Raw genomic sequence first — 20728 nt, 5'->3', positions numbered from 1 at the left:
CTACACTGCATCCTTCCCTTGAAAAAGATCACATTTGATGGAAGCTTTGGGAAAGACATTGTCTGAGACCTGACCTCCAGGAGACAACCCACCCCCAATAAGCCGGCCACCCAGAACTCACTAGGGGGGCTAAGTGCCTTTAAACCAACACACTAGGGTTTCCTGTCACTAGTTACCCCCGAGTTTGTTTTTACCAGGGAGACTCTGATGCCACAAAAACCAAGTAGCTTAGCCTTAGCTTAGCCCTGAGCCCACTTCTGCTCATGAAGATTAGATCCTGAGGGCCAGATCCTTCCTCCTATGAAGAAAGCCTAAGAAAATGGTCTCAGAAAGCAGTTCTCCAGAGTTTTGGTTTAGTTTAGTTCAAAACAGGAAATCAGGCTCCCCCCACCCCCCTCTCACCTCCTAAACTCCAGCTGTATTTTCTCTTTCTGGTCAAGAAAACTGCCTTTTGATTTTCTAAAATAACGAACACACCCCAAATTGGGCAGATATTTAGGTAGTTTTATCCTTCACACTTTCACAAATTTTCTAAATGTTCTACATAGGGAATGCAGCTTTTTTAAAAAGACAGGCATTTAAAAAAAAACCATATGATGATTTCCCAGGTTGTTACTTCCCAAGAAAATTGCAATGAAAATGGAAGAAAACAACAAGGAAAATGAGGTCCTATAAGTTAAAAACGCTATATAAACATTATTTGAAAAACAAAACAAAACAAAAGCTCAACTGAAACACAACTTGCTGCTTGTATTATGATTTTATTCTGCCAATTAGACCTGAGAGTCACCCCCAAAACGGTGTGTGGGCTGTAGGGGTTCCTGAAGGACTTGCAATTGTAAGGTCTGGAGTGTGCTTTATGTGAGAGGAAGCATCCTGTGTGTGTGTGTAAATGTAAGACGCGCACCTATATTACTTTGTAGAGCATATAAATTTCAACGTGGCCTCGGCCCCAAAAGACTCTTCAGGCACACTAAGCCTTGGGTTCTTGCCTTCCAGGAACCCTGGCCTCCAGAAGGATCAGAAGAATAGAAAGTAATGAGAGTTACATTTGGAAATGCAGTGATCCCAATGGGATCAGCTCCGTTCGCCGAGAAAAAACCAATCCCAGTCTGGGGCCAAGAAGGCGCCTCTAAATGAACTTTCGTACCAAACTAGGTAAAGGGCAACAAAGACCACATTCGGACAGCGCCCAGGGCCACTCAGATTTCACAATGCCTTTTTTTATTCATACAAAAATAAATTTATTTACATTTGCTAGTATTGTGATAGAGAAGCCTCGGGACAGCGGCGCGTATCCCCTGAGCCTGGTCCTTAGGTACCCAACGGGCTCAGCGGACCACCCAGCACACTCCTCCAGCAAGGAAGAACGTGGGCACGGGGAGGCTGTGCTGCAGGAGGAGGCCACCAGAGCTTGGGCAGGGGAGGCCGGCTGGGGGTGGTCGGGAGCTGGAGGGGTGCTGCAAAGAGGTGTGGAGGAAGAAGTGGACGGAAGACCCGAGCCTGGTTGAGTGGAGAGCGTGGGGGTGGGAGGCTCAAGTCTAGACGGGGAGGTGGGTAGGAGCACAGACAGAAGCCCGACTAGGAAGGGGCGGGAGCCTGGAGGGAGAGAAGGGCTTGACTGCCACGAGGAGGCAGAACCGCCCAGTGCTCTCCCGGCAAACCCGGGCCGGGTGGTCCCTGAAAGCGTGCCTCCATCTCTCCCTGTGCAGAGGGCAGCCCCTTATCTAGGAGGCTGCTGCCCTGTGGGGTACAAACCTGGCCCAAGTACGCCACTCTCCCGTCTTTGCAATTTAAAAACATGCCCCGATGTTGGTCTCCCGCGAACACTGCTGTCTTTAAAGCCAATCATCCTGAGCACGTTCTAAGTAAGCGTTGCCTAACCTAGCACACGCCTGTGCTGTGCAGAGCCGTGCCGTCATACACAGAGATCTGGCGCAGTCGGGAAACTAACTCCTCGGCGGTTTGGCGCCGGGTTAGTCTACTGCTAAAGCCCGAGGTTGGATCTGGTTCCGCGCTGTACAGACAGAAGGAAGCTCTTTTTGGAGAAACAAACTGTCCTCCCCGGGATCCGCAGCAGCCGCAGCTCTCAGCGTCTTGCGATGACAGCCGCGCGGCCAACCCTTGGGGCTCTGATCCCGACACCCGCCATGTGTCGTGTTCACAGTTCGGGTGGGGAGCTGTCTAGGAGAATTTAGGAGAATCCGATGGAACTTTCCCGCTTTCCCTGGCGGGAGGGGTGGTGGTTCTCACGCTCCTTTCTCTCCGCCCCCAAACACAGACGCTTCAACAATAATCCCAGCAACTGTGTTCGATCTAAGCGGTGGTCCCACATAATCTGTTGGCTGCCGAAACTTCTTTGGTGTCCGAGTCGGGTCGTCCTGACACCACGAATGGCCACGTCTGTAAAATCAAAAAGAGCGTCAGATACTGCAGGAGAAAGTACTGTCTCAAACCGAAACCGTTCTCCTAAGTGACCCCTGGAATATCCCTGGCTTTTAGTAGCTCAGATTTTATCAGTGTTCTGGGAATTTGGGTGTCTTCCCTCTAAACAAGGATTTTAATTTTTCTGAATTTTGATTGTGTGAGACATGAGACGTCTGTCCATGCTTCCTTCTGGTCTTTGCCCTCAGGATGATTCGGTGAAACTTGCATGAGTTTGGGATTTTGTCTGTTTAATTCCCTTCCCCCCAACGCGCGCGCGCGCGCACACACACACACACTCTCTCTCTCTCTCTCTCTCTCTCTCTCTCTTTCTCTCTCTTTCTCAGCCCTCCATTCCGAGTAGGAACTGGAATAGGTTCTTTCTCAAGCCGGGAAAGTTGGCAGGTCGGAGAGGGACTTTCCAGACAAATCCCTTTTGGGGAAACCTTTCATATTCTGCAAGAACCTTTTAAAAAATCCAAAGGCTTTTAAATAGAGCTCGGGCCTTCCCTCCTTCCCTTCAGAAAATAGGGCTTGTTAAATCGAACCGGTCAGACTCTTAGCTGGAAAAAGTTGGGCGAGAGAGATTTGCCACTTGATCTGCAACCGGGTAGTGGATGCAGATGGAACCCAGACTCACCCCGGACGTAGGATATTAGCCAAGAGATGCCACGGGGCAAAGTACCAGGTACAATGATCAGAATGAAGAAAACACTGAAGGGTGGAAGGTTTTCCTCCAAGAAAGTGGCTTGGCCCTTCCCCTGGTTTTAAGAAATTAAACTGGACTCCTCACCACCCATTCCAGAAGCCCCCTTACAGGTTCCTCCCCCGCCGGCTGACTGTGCCTGGTGCCTGGGAGCTCCCCGAGCATATCCCGGCCTCTCGCCCCGGGCCTCGCGCGGGTGCGCCTACCAGGTTCACCGGGTGCACGTAGCCGTTCTCGTAGCGGTCCTCCTGCAGCAGCTGCCGCAGGTGCGCGATGTAACTGGAAGCCAGCCGGAGCGTATCCAGCTTCGAAAGCTTAGTGTCGGGGGGCACCCAAGGCAGGCTGGTCTTGAGCCTGGAGAAGGCTTTGCTCAGCACGCGCATCCGGGCGCGCTCGCGGGCGTTGGCTGCGTTCCGCTGTGACTGCTTGCAGTCGGCCGCCGAGCCCTTGGGCGGGAGGGGCTTCTTGCCGCCGCCGCCCCCAGCCACACGCGGCCGCTTCCTCTTGCAGCCTTCCGCGCCTCCGGCCGCGCCCAGCGCACACCGCTCTTCCTCGCCATCGGGGTCTTCCTCCTCGGCCGACGAGTTGTCACTGGGAGAGATGTAGCTGCCCTCGGCGCCGCGAAGGGACGGCCTCTTGGAGGCGGGGACCGGGTACCCCCGCTGCAGCCCCCGCAGCTCCATCTCCTCGGGGTCGCTCACCGAGCCGGTGGACATTACTGCGTCCCCCGCGCCCACGCGCGCCCGCCTTCCGCCCCCAGGCCGACCTAATAGTCTCGGCCTTCCGCTCCCTCTGGCGGAGGCGGGGGCCGGGCAGAACTCCGAGGAAGACTCGAGACCTGGGTAGGAAGCGCGGGGCCGCGGGAGCGAGCCCTGCGGCTGACCTGGGAGAGCGCGGCCGAGAAGTGGGCGCCCCTGCCCAGGCTCCGCGCGCACTGCCGCGAGCAGCGCCTTTTGACAGGACTATTTATTTGTACTCCTCGGAACAAACCACCCGGGCCAAGCAGAGGGAGTTGGAAAGGGGGGCAAGAGGTGGGGCGGGGGCGTGGAAGGGGTGGGGACCGCTTTTCTGCGCTCGGGATCTGTTGGGGGGGGCGGGGAAGGGGAAGTCTCTACCCGCTGAGGTTTGGGGCCCCAGGTCCGTCAGACCCTCAGATTGTCAGTGAGAGATGAGCGTGCGTCGGGAGAGTGAAGGAGGGGACCTTGTTCGTACCCACTCTACTTCCACCCCCAGCTAGTCTTAGCCAGGGCGAAGATTGCCAGACACTTAGGAACCCCGGGATCGCGACCTCTGCTTCTCTCCCCATCTTTTCAGTGGAACTCTATTTCCCAAGTTCAAAACGCGTAATGTATGACGGCCTACCCAAGGCTTGACCGACAAAAGTGTAAAAGCAAAACAAGCAAATGACACCGAGCAATCCGCCACAATTAACGAACCTCCCATTTTCCTCTTCCTCTTTTCCCTATAATATGGCTTTATGATTTACAAAACACGTTTTACTGCATTGGTTCGTTCCATTTTCAAACAACATCTGTGACTTAAATGTTACCTCCATTTTGCAGAACTTCAAGCTAAAACGCAGAGATAGGTATTTAAGTAAAGGACCCCAAATCTTCAGGCTGGTAAGTAGAATATGGACTTGAACTCCACGTTTAGCATCCCTGGCTCCTCCATATTTCAGTCGCGACACGCCTCCCCCGACACACACCCGAGCTGTTATATTTGCTGTTTACCACTGTCTTGGGAATTTCATGCTTGATTTTGTTTTTAATACCACAACGCATTTGATAGAGGATCTTGCCCCAATTCTTTGAGTTATAGTCTAGGGAATCAATTACTATTTTAGATTGTGTGTTGAAGAGCACACTCCAGGATGCAGATTGCTAACTCAGCAAAATCTTCTAAAATAAAAATGACAAAACAGCATCCAGAACTAAGGTGTCCTATGTCAACCGAAAATCAGCCCTCTCCCCTCAGCCCCAAAGGAAACAAAAGGAAACTGAAGTCTCATTTTCTAACTCAAAGGATCTTTGCAGTACCTGGTCTAGGGATGGGTACTTCATGTTGGAGGCAGACACCACTGGCCAGCTACTGAGTGCCTGCTATGTGCCAGGCACTGGGCTAGGCACCTTATGACTGCCCAGTGAGGAATTAAAAGAAAACAACAAAATAATCAACTGCTATGAGGTTGGGGTATAATCCCTCTGTTTTACAATGAGGAAACTGAATCTTCACACTGGCTGGCTAATGTGTTTACTTGTCCTTCCCCTAAAGATCATAGGTTCCCAAACCCAGCAAAGGGCAAGGAAACAAATGTGCAGTCAGCCCAGGACAGAGTGAGCAGAAGCCATGGGGCCAGCTTCCCTCCACTAGCTCCTCAGCAGAACAAATGCTCCCAGCTTCCTGCTTGAAGTGCCACAACAGGTGGCGGCCCCGGCTGACTTCATCACTCAAGCAGCTTCCACCTTAGTCTCCCAGGCCAGCCCGCCCTCATGGGGGATGTTTCACATACCCCCTCCTGGTCACCCTCATTTGCAGAGGTTTTCTCCCTGTATATTTTGTCATTTTGTTGAGAGATGGGGGAGGGGCTCCTTTTGGGATCAGTTGAGTAAAAATACCCCTTTTCGGTTCTCTCGGGGATGGGAAAAGGCAGGGAGTATAGGACTGAGTATGGAGTTCTTTATAGGAGTGCTTGAACTTGAACTTGACTTTAGGTGCACCAGGAGAAGGAGGGAAGAAAAAAATGAGAAGGGGGAGCAGAAAGATGTAAAAAGAAGATCTCAGGCTAGCTTTCTGCATCTCCTATTGATGACTTGAATCTTATCAGTATAAATACATAGTCTCACACATTAGAGTATCAGTATAAATACATAGTCTCACACATCAGAGTATCAGTATAAATACATAGTCTCACACATTAGAGTATCAGTATAAATACATAGTCTCACACATTAGAGGCAGGCATATAGGTTTTAAAAATCTGGATTGTTTATACAGGTGCAGAACAAAGTCTTTCTTTAGAAAAGATTAATGGTGGGGAAAGTGCTAGATTTTCTCTAAACAGTCACAAAAAACTGTACCCAGCCTCAACGCTAATCAGGTCGTGGCCAGTTTCTTTTTCTTGAAGGAACTGACTGATCCCAACAGTTCATGCTTATTTTTTTTTCATAGCTTTTTCCTTCCTTTTTTCTTTTATGTTCTTTTCTTTTGATGCTCTATTTTTCCTTCTTTCTATTCTTTTTCCTTCCTCTGTATCTCCCTTCTTTATCCACTCCCTCCCTCTGTTCTCTTTCAGGAAAGACAGGTCTCTTTTTCTATTTTCTTTTATCTTTCTTTCATTTTTCCTTTCCTTCCATGTCTTTCTAGTTATATTTTCATTCTTTTACTCTTTTTTCAAGGTGCAGACTCCCGACGAAGATTAGTGTATCATCAAATACATTTCATATTAGTATATAACTGTAGTTTGCTTTAAACATGTTTGCAATATCTGACATTGGTCACCTCTTTACACTTTGAACATGCTTTTACTTTTCCTTCTCTCTCAATGCAGCAGCCCCATGAGCTGAACTGTACAAGTAAACTTATCTCTTCTGAGAGCTTGGCTGTTTGAATTGTTTTGGCAAGTTACCATACATTGCAAACGAATAATAAAGGCTTTAGTTTTGTATTTTTTTAAAGCATATTGAAAACAATTCCTATCTGTCCACGCATTGCAAGCTTTTAGATTTGTAGCATGAATATACAGTTGTTTATGGTATCCATTAATGGCCTTGAAGTTCTTTAAGATGTGCTTTTTAAGTATGCAGTAAGGGAGTGGGTGGGCTTAAAGTTACACTACAAAATAAACATTAATACATTTAATAATGTCTTGCAATCCTGGTCTTCCTGTTTATTGGCTGTATGACCTTTGGCAATTTACTTTTTCTGAGGCCCAGATTCCTAATCTATAAAATGAGCTATCTGCCTCATAAGGAAGAGGATGTATGTATATAAGCAATTGCTTGGGCCAGAGCCCCATATGTAGAAGAAGATCAATAAATGCCAGTTATTTTTATTACTGTGAATTGTTTCACCCAACATCACACAGCTAAGTATCAGATTGGGAACTGACCCAGATTTGTGCCGCAGGACTTGTTCTGGGTTTTGGATGGCAACCAGGATGTTTCATTTGCCTTAACTGCACACGTCTACAGTTTGAAGGACATAAGCCCATTGCCTGACATTTCCCAAAGGTCTTAGAAGAGACCTCACTGAGGGAAAATGGAGAGGCGTGCATTAGAAACCTTTTCTTTTCCAAGTTCTCTTACCATAAAGTCAGAGCATTTCTCCAGTCCTCACTTTCCCTATTTGAAAAGTGGGATAAAATTCTAAAATCAGAGTTAATGAAAAGATTAATGAGATTGCAACATTTGTGAAAGCACACTCAGATGTAACACAGAAAAGGCACTTAATATGTTAAAATATTTTAAAATGCAATATTTAAATATTTGAAATATTTTATAATATTAAAAATACCTAAAATTTAGTTTTTCTAAAAAGGAAGAATGAGGTGGGCTAATAATTACAGACCATGGAAAGTAAGCCATTTCTGGCTACTGCCCCTTCAGAGTCTGCCGTAAGTACTAATTGGGGAAGTCTGAAGGTGGGCAGGTCATGTGGGTTTAGGGTTTAGGAAGAGCAGGGGTTTCATCCACCTTCTGTGAACACCAAGCCAAAACATTACTAAGTAAATGCTTAAGATATGGTTATTGGGGGAATGCATTTGAACAGATAGAGCCCTCCCCGTGTGACTTTCCTGGTGGTATCTTCCTAAAGTTTCCTGATACCCTGAACTATCTGGTTGGCTGAAGAAACTGTCCATACCTTTGATCTAGAAAAATAAAGAGTGTCCAGCTGGTCACTGTGGGAGCCACTAGCCACATAAAGCTACAAGAACTTGAAAAGTGGCTAGTCGTGTACAGCAGTGTATAATATGCACCAGATATTGGAGACAGTGTGAATAAGAGAATGTCAAATATCTCATTAGTAAAATGAGATAGATTTTAAAAATCATATAAAAAATGATAACATTTCAGATATACTGGGTTAAAAGAAATGTTATTAAAACTAATTTCAGCCATTTCTTTCTGTTTTTATAATGCATCTCCTAAAACATTTGGAATTACATATGTAGCTCACATTATTTTCTTTTGGATTAATTTTGCAACTATACGTTATCTACTGTTTGCCGTGGCCGGTGTTGGTGAGACCAGCTCCCCTCAGAAGACACACTCTGAGGGAAAAAGCATGGTGATGTGGGGAGCACAGGTGACGGTAGGTACCCTCTCCCTTACTCCTCTCATCTTCCTGGCACCTCGGCGCGTGTACTCAACCTCATCACCACCCAACCCTAGAACACGCTGAGAAACACTTCCGGTTGGGATTTCTGTCCCCCTTTGTAACAGAAGCCCTAGCCCTGGAGAAGTGTTAGTTGATTCCTCAGGTGGGCCGGACACCCAGGGGACGTCTCCCTGAGCTGCATGGCCTAGTTCATTAGTCCCTCGAACCAGCAGAACTTAAGGAGAAGGCCGCCTAGACCTGGGAGGCGAACGATCAGGTAATAGCGTGCACGAGTCACGTGCTGGGCAGATCACGTGGCATGCGGGCCACGTGGGGGGTCACTTGGAGGCAGGGGGAGGTCACCCTTACGCCAGGCCCTGGCCTGCCTTTCTTCTCTTACACGAAGCTAGGGGCCCAGCGCCAGGTCCTCTGCAGCCTCTGTCCCGGGTCGTCCAGGATGTCCCCACACTCCCAACCCTGGAAGGAAAGGAGCCCCTGGCAGTTGGATGCCGCCAGCTCCGCGGTCGGCACCTGTGGGAACACTCGGAATGGATGGCAGTAGTTCTCTCCTCCACATGACCAGTCCTCCACTGCTGGTTTATTTATCCAAAAGTTGCAGCAAGAGTTTGCCTCCTTGGAGCCCCGGGAGACCTTAGCGTGCAGAGAGGCCACGGCCTGGACACATCCGGTTTGTGGACGCTCAGGGTAGAAAAGTCTGGGTTAAGAATGAAAAAAGGGGACGGGGGAAGTGATAAGATTCAGAGGCCTGATTTTCTCCGCCAGTCAGGAGGGAAGAAAAAAAATCCTCATGGATTGTTTTGATAAGTAAAAATGCAAGTGGGTTTGGGAAAAGTTTTGTTTTGTTTTGTTTTTAAAGCAGTATCTGTGGTTTCTAGGTAGCCGATACCAAAGTGTAAACTCTTCCGCCAATGGAACGCTGTGTATCTCCTGCAAAGGACTTTGACTACTCCATTGGCAGAGTTAAAGCACACCAGCTCCCGGAGAAAAAGCCCTGTGATGAAGGCCTCCAAAGGAGGAAGCCTGTTTGCAGAATCCCTGGGCCTCACTGGTTTGGAACATTCTGAAGGGCAAACTAGTTTAAAAAAAAAAAAAAAAATCCCTTGAGATAGCCGCTCACTTTTAAGCAGAAGCTAAGAAACGTCTGTGCCAGATTTTTCTTTTAGTGTTTATTGGCGGTTCGTTGGAAGTGTGAAAATATTCCATTACCAAAACATCCCGTGAAGTGTAGCACACAGCTCTGGTCTCCAGTATGTGGTCCCAAGCCTTGTTAATTGTGGAGTTTGCCTAGGAGAGAATAACATCCTGCCATGTGGCTTGTACTGGAAAGAGCCCCTCTTCGCTGTGGACATTAGAAGATTCTGCATCCATCAGCGGAGTGGCCTTGGGCTGCTTGCTCACCCTCTCGGAGCTGTTTCTCCATGTATAGCCCACCTTGCAGAGACTGCCTAGCGTTCAGGCGCCCCTGGAAACGGCAGAACATTGTTAAGGTTAGCTGTTATGTTATTTTCCCCATCCACGTTCTCTCTGGCAGCACATATATTGTCTCCATGCTCTCTCCTAGCCTTCCGTTTTTTTTCATACACCCTCTCTCAATAGAGTCATTGCCCTACTCAGAGTTGCTTTCATTTTAGTAACCCTCCCACCTTCTACTCCCGTCACCACTCCTAGTGCCTCATCCCCTATAGAAAACCCAAGTGAAAACTAAATGCCTCCTGGCGCCAGAAGGAAGTTCTCATGTAATAGATACTTGTGGTGTCAGAGAGCAGGGATTCTGTACACTTTGTCAACCAGACCCTTAATCAACTCTTCCGTAAGAGGGGCCTCGCTTATTTACATACAAACTCTGTTTCCCTAAGCCCCAAGGCCCTCTGACCTCCAATTCTAAAATGGGCTCTCATAGATGATCAGAGAACAGGGAGGTGTTTTAGGAAATGTGCCCACTTTTTCTTAGCCCCCCTCCAACGTTGGCTTATTTGTGCCGCTCTGCCCAATTAGCAAGGATAATGAGCCAATTAGCTTGCAGGGGAAAAACCCACCCTACTACATTCTTCTTTAGGTTTGATTCTCAAGCAGCACTCCCTAAAGATGTTGAAAAGAGAACCATGTCAGGTACCCTCCCGCCTTGTTTCATCACCCTGCCCCCATTCCTTCCTAGAGTGCTACATTCAGGCAACTTTCTTTAGGGAAGACAGAATTAAAAGGAGAATGAAAGGCTAAACTATAAACCCGGTGGAGGCAGAGACCGTCTTATTCATCTGGACATCCCTAATGTCAAGCAGCTTCCTAAGGGCACTACCTAAACATGTGATGGTTGAGAACCTTCACAAACACATGAACACAGTTTAACTTTCACCCATAATTAATGGGAGGGGCACACTCAACCCATAATTTGCCCTTCATCTAACCAACTCAGTTTATTCCTATGTACTTTACCCTACTATCAACACTTGCAGAGAGCCAATTACATTTCTCATTAACTGAGTGAACTTCTAAAGAATATTTCCTGTTTTCCTTATGAATCTATCTACTTTTCATATATTATACTTGCCATAACCCCAGGGTTAATTCTAAATTACTGAAGAATTAGATTATAAACATCCCAGCCACAAGATTTCTTCTTATAAAAATGCCATTTAGCTTTAAATACCATTTGTAACTTTTATTCCCGATTGAAAAAAAAATCAGAATTTTTATAAACTTTCAGGGGATCACAGACCTTTGAAACCTCAGATTAAACTTTTTATCATAGACTAAGGAGAGAATGGAGCCCTTTAAAATTTAATGGGTGAGCAGAGAAGGAGGATTCACAGAAAGAAAGATGGTATTCTGAGAAGTGAGAAGAAAAGCAAAAGAAAATAACATCGGTGAAAAGCAGGGGAGGAGTTTCAGGACAGAATGGATGGGGATTCCTAGTTGAGATGGTATGGTAAGATCACATTTTGAAGTTTCCATTGTGCTCCAAACTCGTGGTCATAAAAGTTAGGACATAAAACATAGGGATGCATGGTAGTTCAGTCGATTAGGTGTCTGCCCTCCCCTCAGGTCATGATCCCAGAGTCCTGGGATTGAGTCCCACATCTGACCTTCAGCCCAGTGAGGAGTCTGCTGCTCCCTCTGCTTGTGCTCTATCTGACAAATAAATAAATAAAATATTTTTTTAAAGATTCAAAAAGTAGAAGACTAGAAAGACATAGCCATGTTCACAAGGAAGACCAATCAACACCTGTGTGGGCCAGGACTGGAACAGAAATTGGAATGTTGATTAGGGTTGAAGCTCCCAGCAGTTTTTCAGAGTCTCCTCCAGGCAGGAGCATCCCAGAACTGAGTACCTCTGCAGATAAGAGGAAAATAACTGTTCCATGTGAGGAGGGAGACTATCCTGGGTCTCTACTTAAATTAGGTTGCTGGAGCAGGGTTCCATCTTGGTGGGTGCAGCCTCTAAGGAGGCAAAGGGAAGGAGGCCCAACCAGCATGTTGGCTCTCTGACTAGGTCATTTTCAGTTGTTTTTGTGTCTTAGTTATGGGTCACACTTTTCTGCTTCTTCACATGCCTGGTAACTTTAGTTTGGATGCCAGACATTGTCCATTTTCCCTGTTGGGTGCTGGATATCTTTGTATTCCTATAAAGACTGTCCATCTTTGTTCTGGGATTCAGTTAAGTTAACTTGGAAATGGTGTAATTCTTTTTGGTCTTCCTTTTGAGACTGGTAAAAGGAAGCAGAGCAGTGCTCATCCTAGGGCTAATCACTCCCCCTACTGGGGCAGGAATTTTATGAGCACTCAACCCAATGCCTTGTGAAACTTGATATTTTCCAGTCCAGCTGGAGCAGGTCTTGTCATGGCCCTGTGTGTGTACCTGGCACTCCTCCCTTTAATCTTCTTCTGTGATTCTTCCTTCAACCTCTGGTTGTTTCTTCATATGCTCTTGCTGATCAGCTGACTCCTCCAGGGGGACCCTCGGCAGGTCTCGAAATTCTCTCCCTGGGTGGCCCCTCCCTCCCTCCCGTCCTCCCTTTCTTTCTTTCTTTCCTTCCTTCCCTTCCTTCCTTCCTTCCTTCATTCCTTCCTTCCTTCCTTCCTCCCGTCCTTCCTTCTTTTCTTTACTTTTCTTTCTTTCAAGATTTTATTTATTTACTTTAGAGAGAGTAAGGGAGAGAGAGATCACAAGCATGGGAAGGGTAGAGGGAGAAGCAGACTCCCTGCTAAACAGGAAGCCTGATGTGGGACCTGATCCCAGGACCCGGGGATCATGACCTGAGCCAAAGGCAGATGCTTAACCTACTGAGCCACCAAGGTGTGTGGCCCCTTTCTTCCTGGTACTCTGTTCTGTAAATTCTAGCTGCCTTGTTCTCTGCAGTCCCAGTTTTGTCTTCATTCAGGGACTCTGCCTGGATTCTCCCTTTTTGCTCCTCAGCCTCTAGTCCTCCGTCGTGGTGACAGCTGGGGCAACCGTCACAATTTTAGGGCTTGGTTTATTTGTTTCCCATCTCTTGGGGTCCACTGACCTTCACCACCTTGTACCAATATTTTGAGAACCTCTATTTCTTCTGTGCTTCTGTTTGTTTTGTGGTTGTTTGAAGTGGAAGTATGAGTCTTAACTATTTTGGCTACAAGTGGAAGCTTTTGGAGTTACATCTTGGGTGGAAACTATTTTCCTTTTGTTTTTAAGGGTGAGAGTTGCTTAAGTATGGTTGTATTTTGAGGAAGAAATTACAGATACTAAAACAATATAAGAAACAGAAAGGAATGGTGATGGGCCAAGTTCCCAGAGGAGGTAGAAATAATGGGGGCAGGGGTTGGCTTTGAAAAACAAGAAATATGCCCCTCTGCCTAAAATGAGATGAAAATGATGTGGGATGCGGGGCATCTGGGTGGTGCAGTCAGTTGGGCTTCAGACTCTTGGTTTCATCTTGGGTCGTGATCTTGGGGTTATGGGATCAAACACTCCATGGGGCTCCATGCTCAGTGTAGAGTCTGCTTGGAACTGTCCCCCGTTCTCCTTCTGCCCCACTACCCCACGCACATGCTCTCTCTCTCAAATAAATGAATCTTTTAAAAAATCATTTGGTGGGGTGTGCCTGGGTGGCTCAGATGGTTAAACATCTGCCTTCAGCTCAGGTCATGTTTCCGGGGTCTTGGGATCAAGTCCTACATTGGGCTCCCTGCTCAGCAGGGAGCCTGCTTCTCCCTCTGCCTCTGCTTCTCTCTCTTTCTCTGTCTCTCATTAATAAATAAATAAAAGTTTTGTAAAAAAAAAAAAAATGTGGGATGCGACAGTAGATCAGTAGAAGTTGGTAACGGGAAGTTTAAGAGGTTATTTCCTGATGGTCTCCGTCTTCTCAGAAGAGTATAAATTCAGGTTATTAACTTCAAATAGATGAGTAGGCATGAGGTATCCAGATGAACAAAAGTGAGTAATGTGAGAAGTAACCATTTTAGAGACTAAGAAAGCTCTGACTAAGTGTAAGGAAAATTATTTCAAGGGAGTGTAAGGAGCCTTAATGAGGTTGTCTGATGAGCATTTATACCCATTAACAACTGTGAAATAATCTACATAGTAGTTGATGCATAGTGGTTTTCAGTAGAAATAATTGAATCTTGATAACAAGATTGCCTGTTTACATCCTTTGTAACAAGAACTTGCAAGAATCAACCATTAATAGGTTCATTAGGTTTTGATGAGGTAGTGAGGCAATTTAGGAACATGGTGTTTAGGGGAGATACTTATAGACATTTAGATGAAGGTTCTATAGTTGGAGACGCATGGTATGCAAGAGAGAGAGACAAAATGAAGGCATACTTATAATTTTTTTCCTTTGAGGTTAAGTGAAGAGGGAAGGATTTACAAAAATTTACAGTAACACTCTGTTGCACAAGTCTTGAGGGTGTCAATGACAGAGTACAATGTGAAAAAAATCTATATATTTCTTATATTTTTCCATTGTTCCTTGTCTATGTAAAAAGCAAAAATATATAAATGCATGTATACATACATACCTAAACACAAACTATTCTTCAAAATTTAGGTCACCTTAAAGTATTAGTAGATTTCTTTCAATATATTCCACAGCCGTGTAGATCACAGCAAATATTGGGTATTTCAAATTAATACCAAGTCTCTGATTTCTCAATATTAGCCATAGGGCCCTCACTGGCATTGTGATATACAGTTTAAGGGCGGGGAAAGATGGGGTAGGTCAGATTGGCCCCTCACAACTTATTATTCTGCATACATAATTTCAATATCTCCTCACATTTTACAATAAAGATGTTGAGGTTTAGAGAGGTGAAGTCCCTTCTGAGAATAACAGAGATAGTTGAAGGGGAACTCAAAATTCCAGAACAGGAGCCTAGCACTCTTATCATATTATGTCCATGACGATGAAATTTTATATGTCAGCTTGGCTATGCCACAATATGCAGATATTTGGTCAAACATTGTTTTAGGTGTTTTTGTGAAGGTTTTTGTTTTGTTTTGTTTTGTTGGGGTTTTTTTTTTAGGTGAGCGTAGCATTTAAATCAGTAGATTTTGATTAAAACAGATTATTCTCTGTAATGCGAGTAGGACTTATCCAATCAGATGACTGTCTTAATAGAAAAAGACTGACCTCACCAGAGGAATAGCGAGTTCTGCCAGGAGACTGCCTTCAGACTTGAACTCCACTTCTTCCCTCTATCTCTAGCCTGCTGGCCTACATTGCATATACTGCTTTTGGATAAAGAATGCTAATCCTTGAAAATTTAGTAAGCAGAATAATATGCTAGACACTCTGTGCTTAAATTTGGAATACTTAAATTATGAAGGGATAGTGAATCTCATAGTTCCTGAAATTTAGTCCTTATTTTAGATGTCATGGAAAAATTAGTCTAGCCAGGGAGGAAAATGTTCCAAGTAACTATAAAATATCAACACATTGACTTGATATTGCTTTTAATATTATGCAACTTAGTTGAAAAATATAAATTTAATTGGAAATTTTTCTTCACATTGCTTGGATGATTATAACCACTGAACATTTTCTTTTAATAGAATTGAAATTCTCATACCACAAAATTCAGTCTTTACAAATGTCCAATTCCGTGATTTTTAGTACATTCACAAAGTTGTGCAAACATTACCATTGTGTATTTACCAGCCATTTTTATCATCCCAAAATGAAATCCTGTAACAATTAGAAGTCACTCCCTACATTCTGGAAGTCACTAATCTTTCTGTCTCTGTTTATTTGCCTATTCTTGACATTATTACATAAATGGATTCATCTAATTGCATTTATAAGCCATCCAAATTATAAACCACACATATTTGTGGTCTGGTTTATTTCACAAAGTATGATGTTTTTCAAGGTTTATCCATGTTTAACATATAATAGTATTTCATTTTTATATGGCTAGATAATATTCCATTGTTTTTACATACCAAATTTTGCTTATCCATTCATCAATGGATGGACACTTGGTTTGTTTCCATTTTTTGGCTATTAGGCATAATGATCCTATGAATGTTTGTGTACAAGGTTTTGTATGAACATGTTTTCAAGTTTCTTGGGTATATATTGCAGAGTGGAAACGCTGAGTCATATAGTAAGTCTATATTTAACTTTTTGAGAATCTATCATATTGTATTCCAAAGCAGCTATACCATTTTATATTTACAGAAGCAATATAGAAAGTTTCCAATTTCTCATCCTCACCAATTGATTTTACTGGTTTTTGTTTTGATTATATTCATCCTAGTGGTTGTGAAGTGATGTCTCATTGTGGTTTTGATTTTCATTTCCCTAATGACTAGTGATGTTCAGCATCTTCTTATGTACTTATTGGCCATCTGTGTATCTTATTTGGAGAAATAGCTATTTGAGTTCTTTGTCCATTTTTAAATTGGATTGTTGGTATTCTTATTGAATTATAAGTTTACTTCATTTATTTTGGATAAATATATGATTTGGAAATATTTTCTCCAATTCTGTGGGTTGTTTTTTCATGTGATAGTGTCTTTTAAAGCACAAGAGTTTTTAACTTTGACAGAGTCTAGTTATCTTTTTTTTCTTTGTGTAGGCTTTGAGTATCATGTCTAAGAAATGTTTGTCTAATCTGTGGTTACAAAGATTTACCTCTGGATTTTCTTCTAAGTGTTTTATAGTTTTAGCTTTTATGTGGTTGATTTTCAGTTATTTTTGTGTGTGGTGTGAGGTAAGGATTTAACTACTACTACTACTACTTCTTCTTCTTCTTCTTCTTCTTCTTCTTCTTCTTCTTCTTCTTCTTCTTCTTCTTCCTCTTCCTCCTCTTCTTCTTCTTCTTCTTCTTCTTCTTCCTCTTCCTCCTCCTCTTCTTCTTCTTCTTCTTCTTCTTCTTCTTCTTCTTCTTCTTCTTCTTCTTCTTCTTCTTCTTCTTCCTCTTCCTCCTCTTCTTCTTCCTCTTCTCCTTCCTCTTCTCCTTCCTCTTCTTCCTCTTCTCCTTCTTCTTCTTCTCCTTCTTCTTCTTCTTCTTTTTTCTTCTTCTCCTTCTTCTTCTCCTTCTTCTTCTCCTTCTTCTTCTTCTTCTTCTTCTTCTTCTTCTTCTTCTTCTTCTTCTTCTTCTTCTTCTTCTTCTTCTTCTTCTTCCTTTTCTTCTTCATGTGGATATCCACTTATCCCAGCATCATTTGTTGAAAAAACAGTTCTTTCCCCTATTGAATTCATATGAGAAATTTAAGAAGCAAGACAGATGGACATAGGGGGAAAAAAAGAGAGAGGGAAACCTGAAAACAGACTCTCAACTATACAGAACAAACTGGGGGTTGCTGGAAAGGAGGTAGGCAGAGGGATGGGTTAAATGGGTGATGGTTATTGAGGAAGCACTTGTGATGAGCACTGGGTGGTGTGTGTAAGTGATGAATCACTGAATTCTATACCTGAAACTAATATTACACTGTATGTTAACTGAGGTTTAAATAAAAACTTGGGGAAAAAAGGAAGTACATTTCTATTCCTAGTTTGTTTAATGTTTCATCCTGAAGTGGTGTTGGATTTTGCAAAAGGTTTTTTTCTGCAGCTATTGAGATGATTGGTGGTTTTATACTTTATTCTATTGGAAATTGATATATTACATTAACTGACCTTGGGATATTAAGCCAACCTTACATTGTTGGAATAAATCCTAGTTGGTCATGATGCATTATCCTTTTTTACATGTTGCTGGATTTGGTTTGCTGTATTTTACTAAGGATATTTGTGTATTCATAAGAGATATTTTTCTTTATTATACTTTCTGTTTTTGGTATCAGGATAATACTGGAATCACAGAATGAGTTAGGAAGTATTCTCTTCTCTTCTGTGTTTTGAGAGTTTGTGAAGGATTATTGTTAATTATTCTTTAAATGCTTAATAGAATTCATCAGTGAATTCATTGGAAATCTTTGGAAAATATTTTGACTACTAATTCAGTCTCTTGTTACAGATCTATTCAGAAATTTTATTTCTTCTTTTATTTTAAAGACTTTTTTCATTTATTCATTTGAGAGAGACAGAGAGAGAGAGAGACAGAGAGAGCACAACAGGGGGAGAGGCAGAAGCAGACTCCCTGCTGAGCTGGGAGCCCGATGTGGGGCTTGATCCCAGGACTCTGAGATCATGACCCAAGCCAAAGACAGAAGCTTAACTGACTGAGCCACCCAGGTGCCCCTAAAATTTTATTTCTTCTTGAGGCAATTTGATAGTCTGTGTCTTTATCTGAATTTGTTTATCTAGATTACCTAATTTGTTGGCATACAGTTGTCCATAGCATTCTCTTTTAATTCCTTTTTTATCATGTTATAAAGTTAGTAGTATTATTTCCTCTTTAATTCCTGATTTGAGTAACTTGAGTGTTGTCCCTTCTTTTCAGTCGTTCTAGGTAAATGTTTAATTTTGTTGATCTTTTCAAAGCACCAAGTTTTTATTTTGTTGACTGTTTTTTATTTATTCCCACATTAATCATTGTTTTCTTCCTTCTGCTTGTATTTAGTATAGTTTATTCTTTTCTAGTTTCTTAAGGTGGAAGGTTATGTTATTGGTTTGAAGTTTTTTTTTTTTCTTTCTAATATAGGCATTTACAGGCATGGTAGATAATTTTATGTATCAGTTTGAACTTAAGGATTCCCAGATAGCTGGGAAAACATTTTTTTCTGGTCATGTCTGGGAAGGTATCTCCAGGTTAGTATTTGAATCAGTAGACTGCATAAAAAATATTTCCTTCACCAACATGGACAGGCATCACCCAATCTTTGAGTGAATAGAGAACAAAAAGGTAGAGTAAGGGCAAATTCACTTTCTCTGCTTGAGTTGAGGTATCTGTCTTCTCTTGCCTTTGTACATGAGCTGGCCTCTATCTTAGGCCTTCAGACTCAGGCTGAATTATAATACTAGCTTTTCTGATTCTCCATCTTGCAGATGTCAGATCCGGGAACTTTTTAGCCTCTGTAATCCTGTGAGCCAATTCCTGTAATAAATCTCCTCCTATATATAGCCTATTGGTTTGTTCCTCTGGAGGACCCTGATTAATACAACAGATATAAATTTCCTTCAACCACTGTTGTTAGTTGTATTCCTTAAGTTTTGGTTTGTTGTGTCTTCAGTTTTTTTTTTTTCCCATAGGTATTTATTATGTGTTATGTGTATCACATCATACGTAAGTATAACATCTTCTAATTTCCTTTGTGATTCTTCTTTTACTCTTTTTTTTTTAAAGATTTTATTTATTTATTTGACAGACAGAGATCACAAGTAGGCAGAGAGGCAAGCAGAGAGAGAGAGGAGGAAGCAGGCTCCTTGCTGAGCAGAGAGCCCGATGTGGGGCCTGATCCCAGGACTCTGAGATCATGACCCGAGCTGAAGGCAGAGGCTTAACCCACTGAGCAATCCAGGCACCCCTTCTTTTACTCTTTTTAAAGGTGTGTGTTGCTTAATTTCTAAATATTTTTGAATTCTCAAATGTCCTTCTATTCCTGGAGAGACAATTTTTATTATTTCAATCCTTTTAAGTTTATTGAGGCTTCTTTTATGATGTAACCTATGTTCTATACTGCAGAATGTTCCGTGTGCACTTGAGAAGACTGTGTATTCTACTATTGTTGTGTGCAGAGTTCTATAGATGTCTGTGAGGTCTATGTGGTTTATAGTATTGTTCAAGTATTCTATTTTTTTGGTTGATTTTCTTTCTAGTCCTATATTAGAAATGAGATATTGAAGTTCCAACTATTATTGTTGAATATGCTAACTACTGCTTTAATTCTTAGAATTTCTGCTTCATGTAATTTGGGACCCTGTTTTAGATTCCTTCTTTCGGTTGCTCAAATCTCCTGTTGAAATTACTGTGGTGAATTTTTCATTTTAATTCATGTATTTTTCAATTCCAGATTTCTTTTGCTTTTTTTTTTTTATAATTTCTGTTCCTATTGATATTCTTATTTGGTGAGACATCATTCTCATATTTTCTTTGACCTTTAGACTAAAGTTTTTTTGCACATATTTAAAATAGTTAATGTGGGCGCCTTGGTAGCTCAGTGGGTTCAACCTCGGCCTTCGGCTCAGGTCATGATCTCAGGGTCCTGAGATCGAGTCCTGCATCGGGCTCTCTGCTCAGTAGAGAGCCTGCTTTCCCCTCTCTCTCTGCCTGCCTCTCTGCCTACTTGTGATTTCTCCCTCTGTGTGTCAAATAAATAAATAAAATCTTTAAAAAAAATAGTTAATGTAAGGAATATGTCTAGTAAGTCCAATATCTGCGTTTCCTTAGGAATAATTTCCTATTGGTAAATTTTTTCCTCTCCTTGTATGGGCCATACTTTATTGTTTCTCTGCATGCCTCATAATCATGATGACAGTGATGATGATTTTTAGTTTCAGGGGTAGTATTTAGTGATCATCAGTTGCATATAACATTCAGTGCTCATTACATCAAGTGCCCTCTAATGCCCATCACCCCGTTACCCTATCCCTGCCCCATTCCACTCCAGCAACCCTCAGTTTGTTCCCTGTAGTTAAGAGTCTGTTATGGTTTGTCTCACTCCATGTTTTTATCTTATTTTTTCTTCCTTTCCCCTATGTTCATCAGTTTCATTTCTTAAGTTCCACATATGAGTGAAATTGTACAGTATTTTTCTTTCTCTGACTGACTTACTCACTCTACTTCTGTCCATGTTGTTGCAAATGGCAAGATTTCATTATTTTTGGTGGCTGAGTAATATCCCATTGTATATATATATATATATATATATATATATATATATATATATGCCAC

General features: G+C 42.9%; 1 protein-coding gene and 1 long non-coding RNA gene across 2 annotated transcripts; one reads left to right on the top strand and one right to left on the bottom strand.

The window, feature by feature from the left end:
* Nucleotides 1-745: 745 nt before the first annotated feature.
* On the bottom strand, nt 746-4106 carry MSC (musculin). The gene is made up of 2 exons (XM_047728006.1): nt 3337-4106; nt 746-2403 (listed from the first exon to the last, which is right to left on the bottom strand). The coding sequence occupies exons 1-2, from the start codon at nt 3844-3846 to the stop codon at nt 2317-2319; spliced, it is 597 nt and encodes a 198-aa protein (XP_047583962.1). The 5' UTR covers nt 3847-4106; the 3' UTR covers nt 746-2316.
* Nucleotides 4107-8321: 4215 nt separating this feature from the next.
* LOC125098836 (uncharacterized) lies at nt 8322-9621 on the top strand. The gene is made up of 3 exons (XR_007126961.1): nt 8322-8443; nt 8524-8726; nt 8856-9621. It is a non-coding gene; the product is annotated as an uncharacterized LOC125098836 (long non-coding RNA).
* The last annotated feature ends 11107 nt before the right edge of the window (nt 9622-20728 follow it).

Source organism: Lutra lutra, chromosome 4, assembly GCF_902655055.1.
Source record: "Lutra lutra chromosome 4, mLutLut1.2, whole genome shotgun sequence".
In the NCBI taxonomy this organism is placed as follows: domain Eukaryota; kingdom Metazoa; phylum Chordata; class Mammalia; order Carnivora; family Mustelidae; genus Lutra; species Lutra lutra.
Note: the sequence above shows the minus strand (reverse complement) of the source record. Positions and strands in the feature narration are given on the sequence as shown.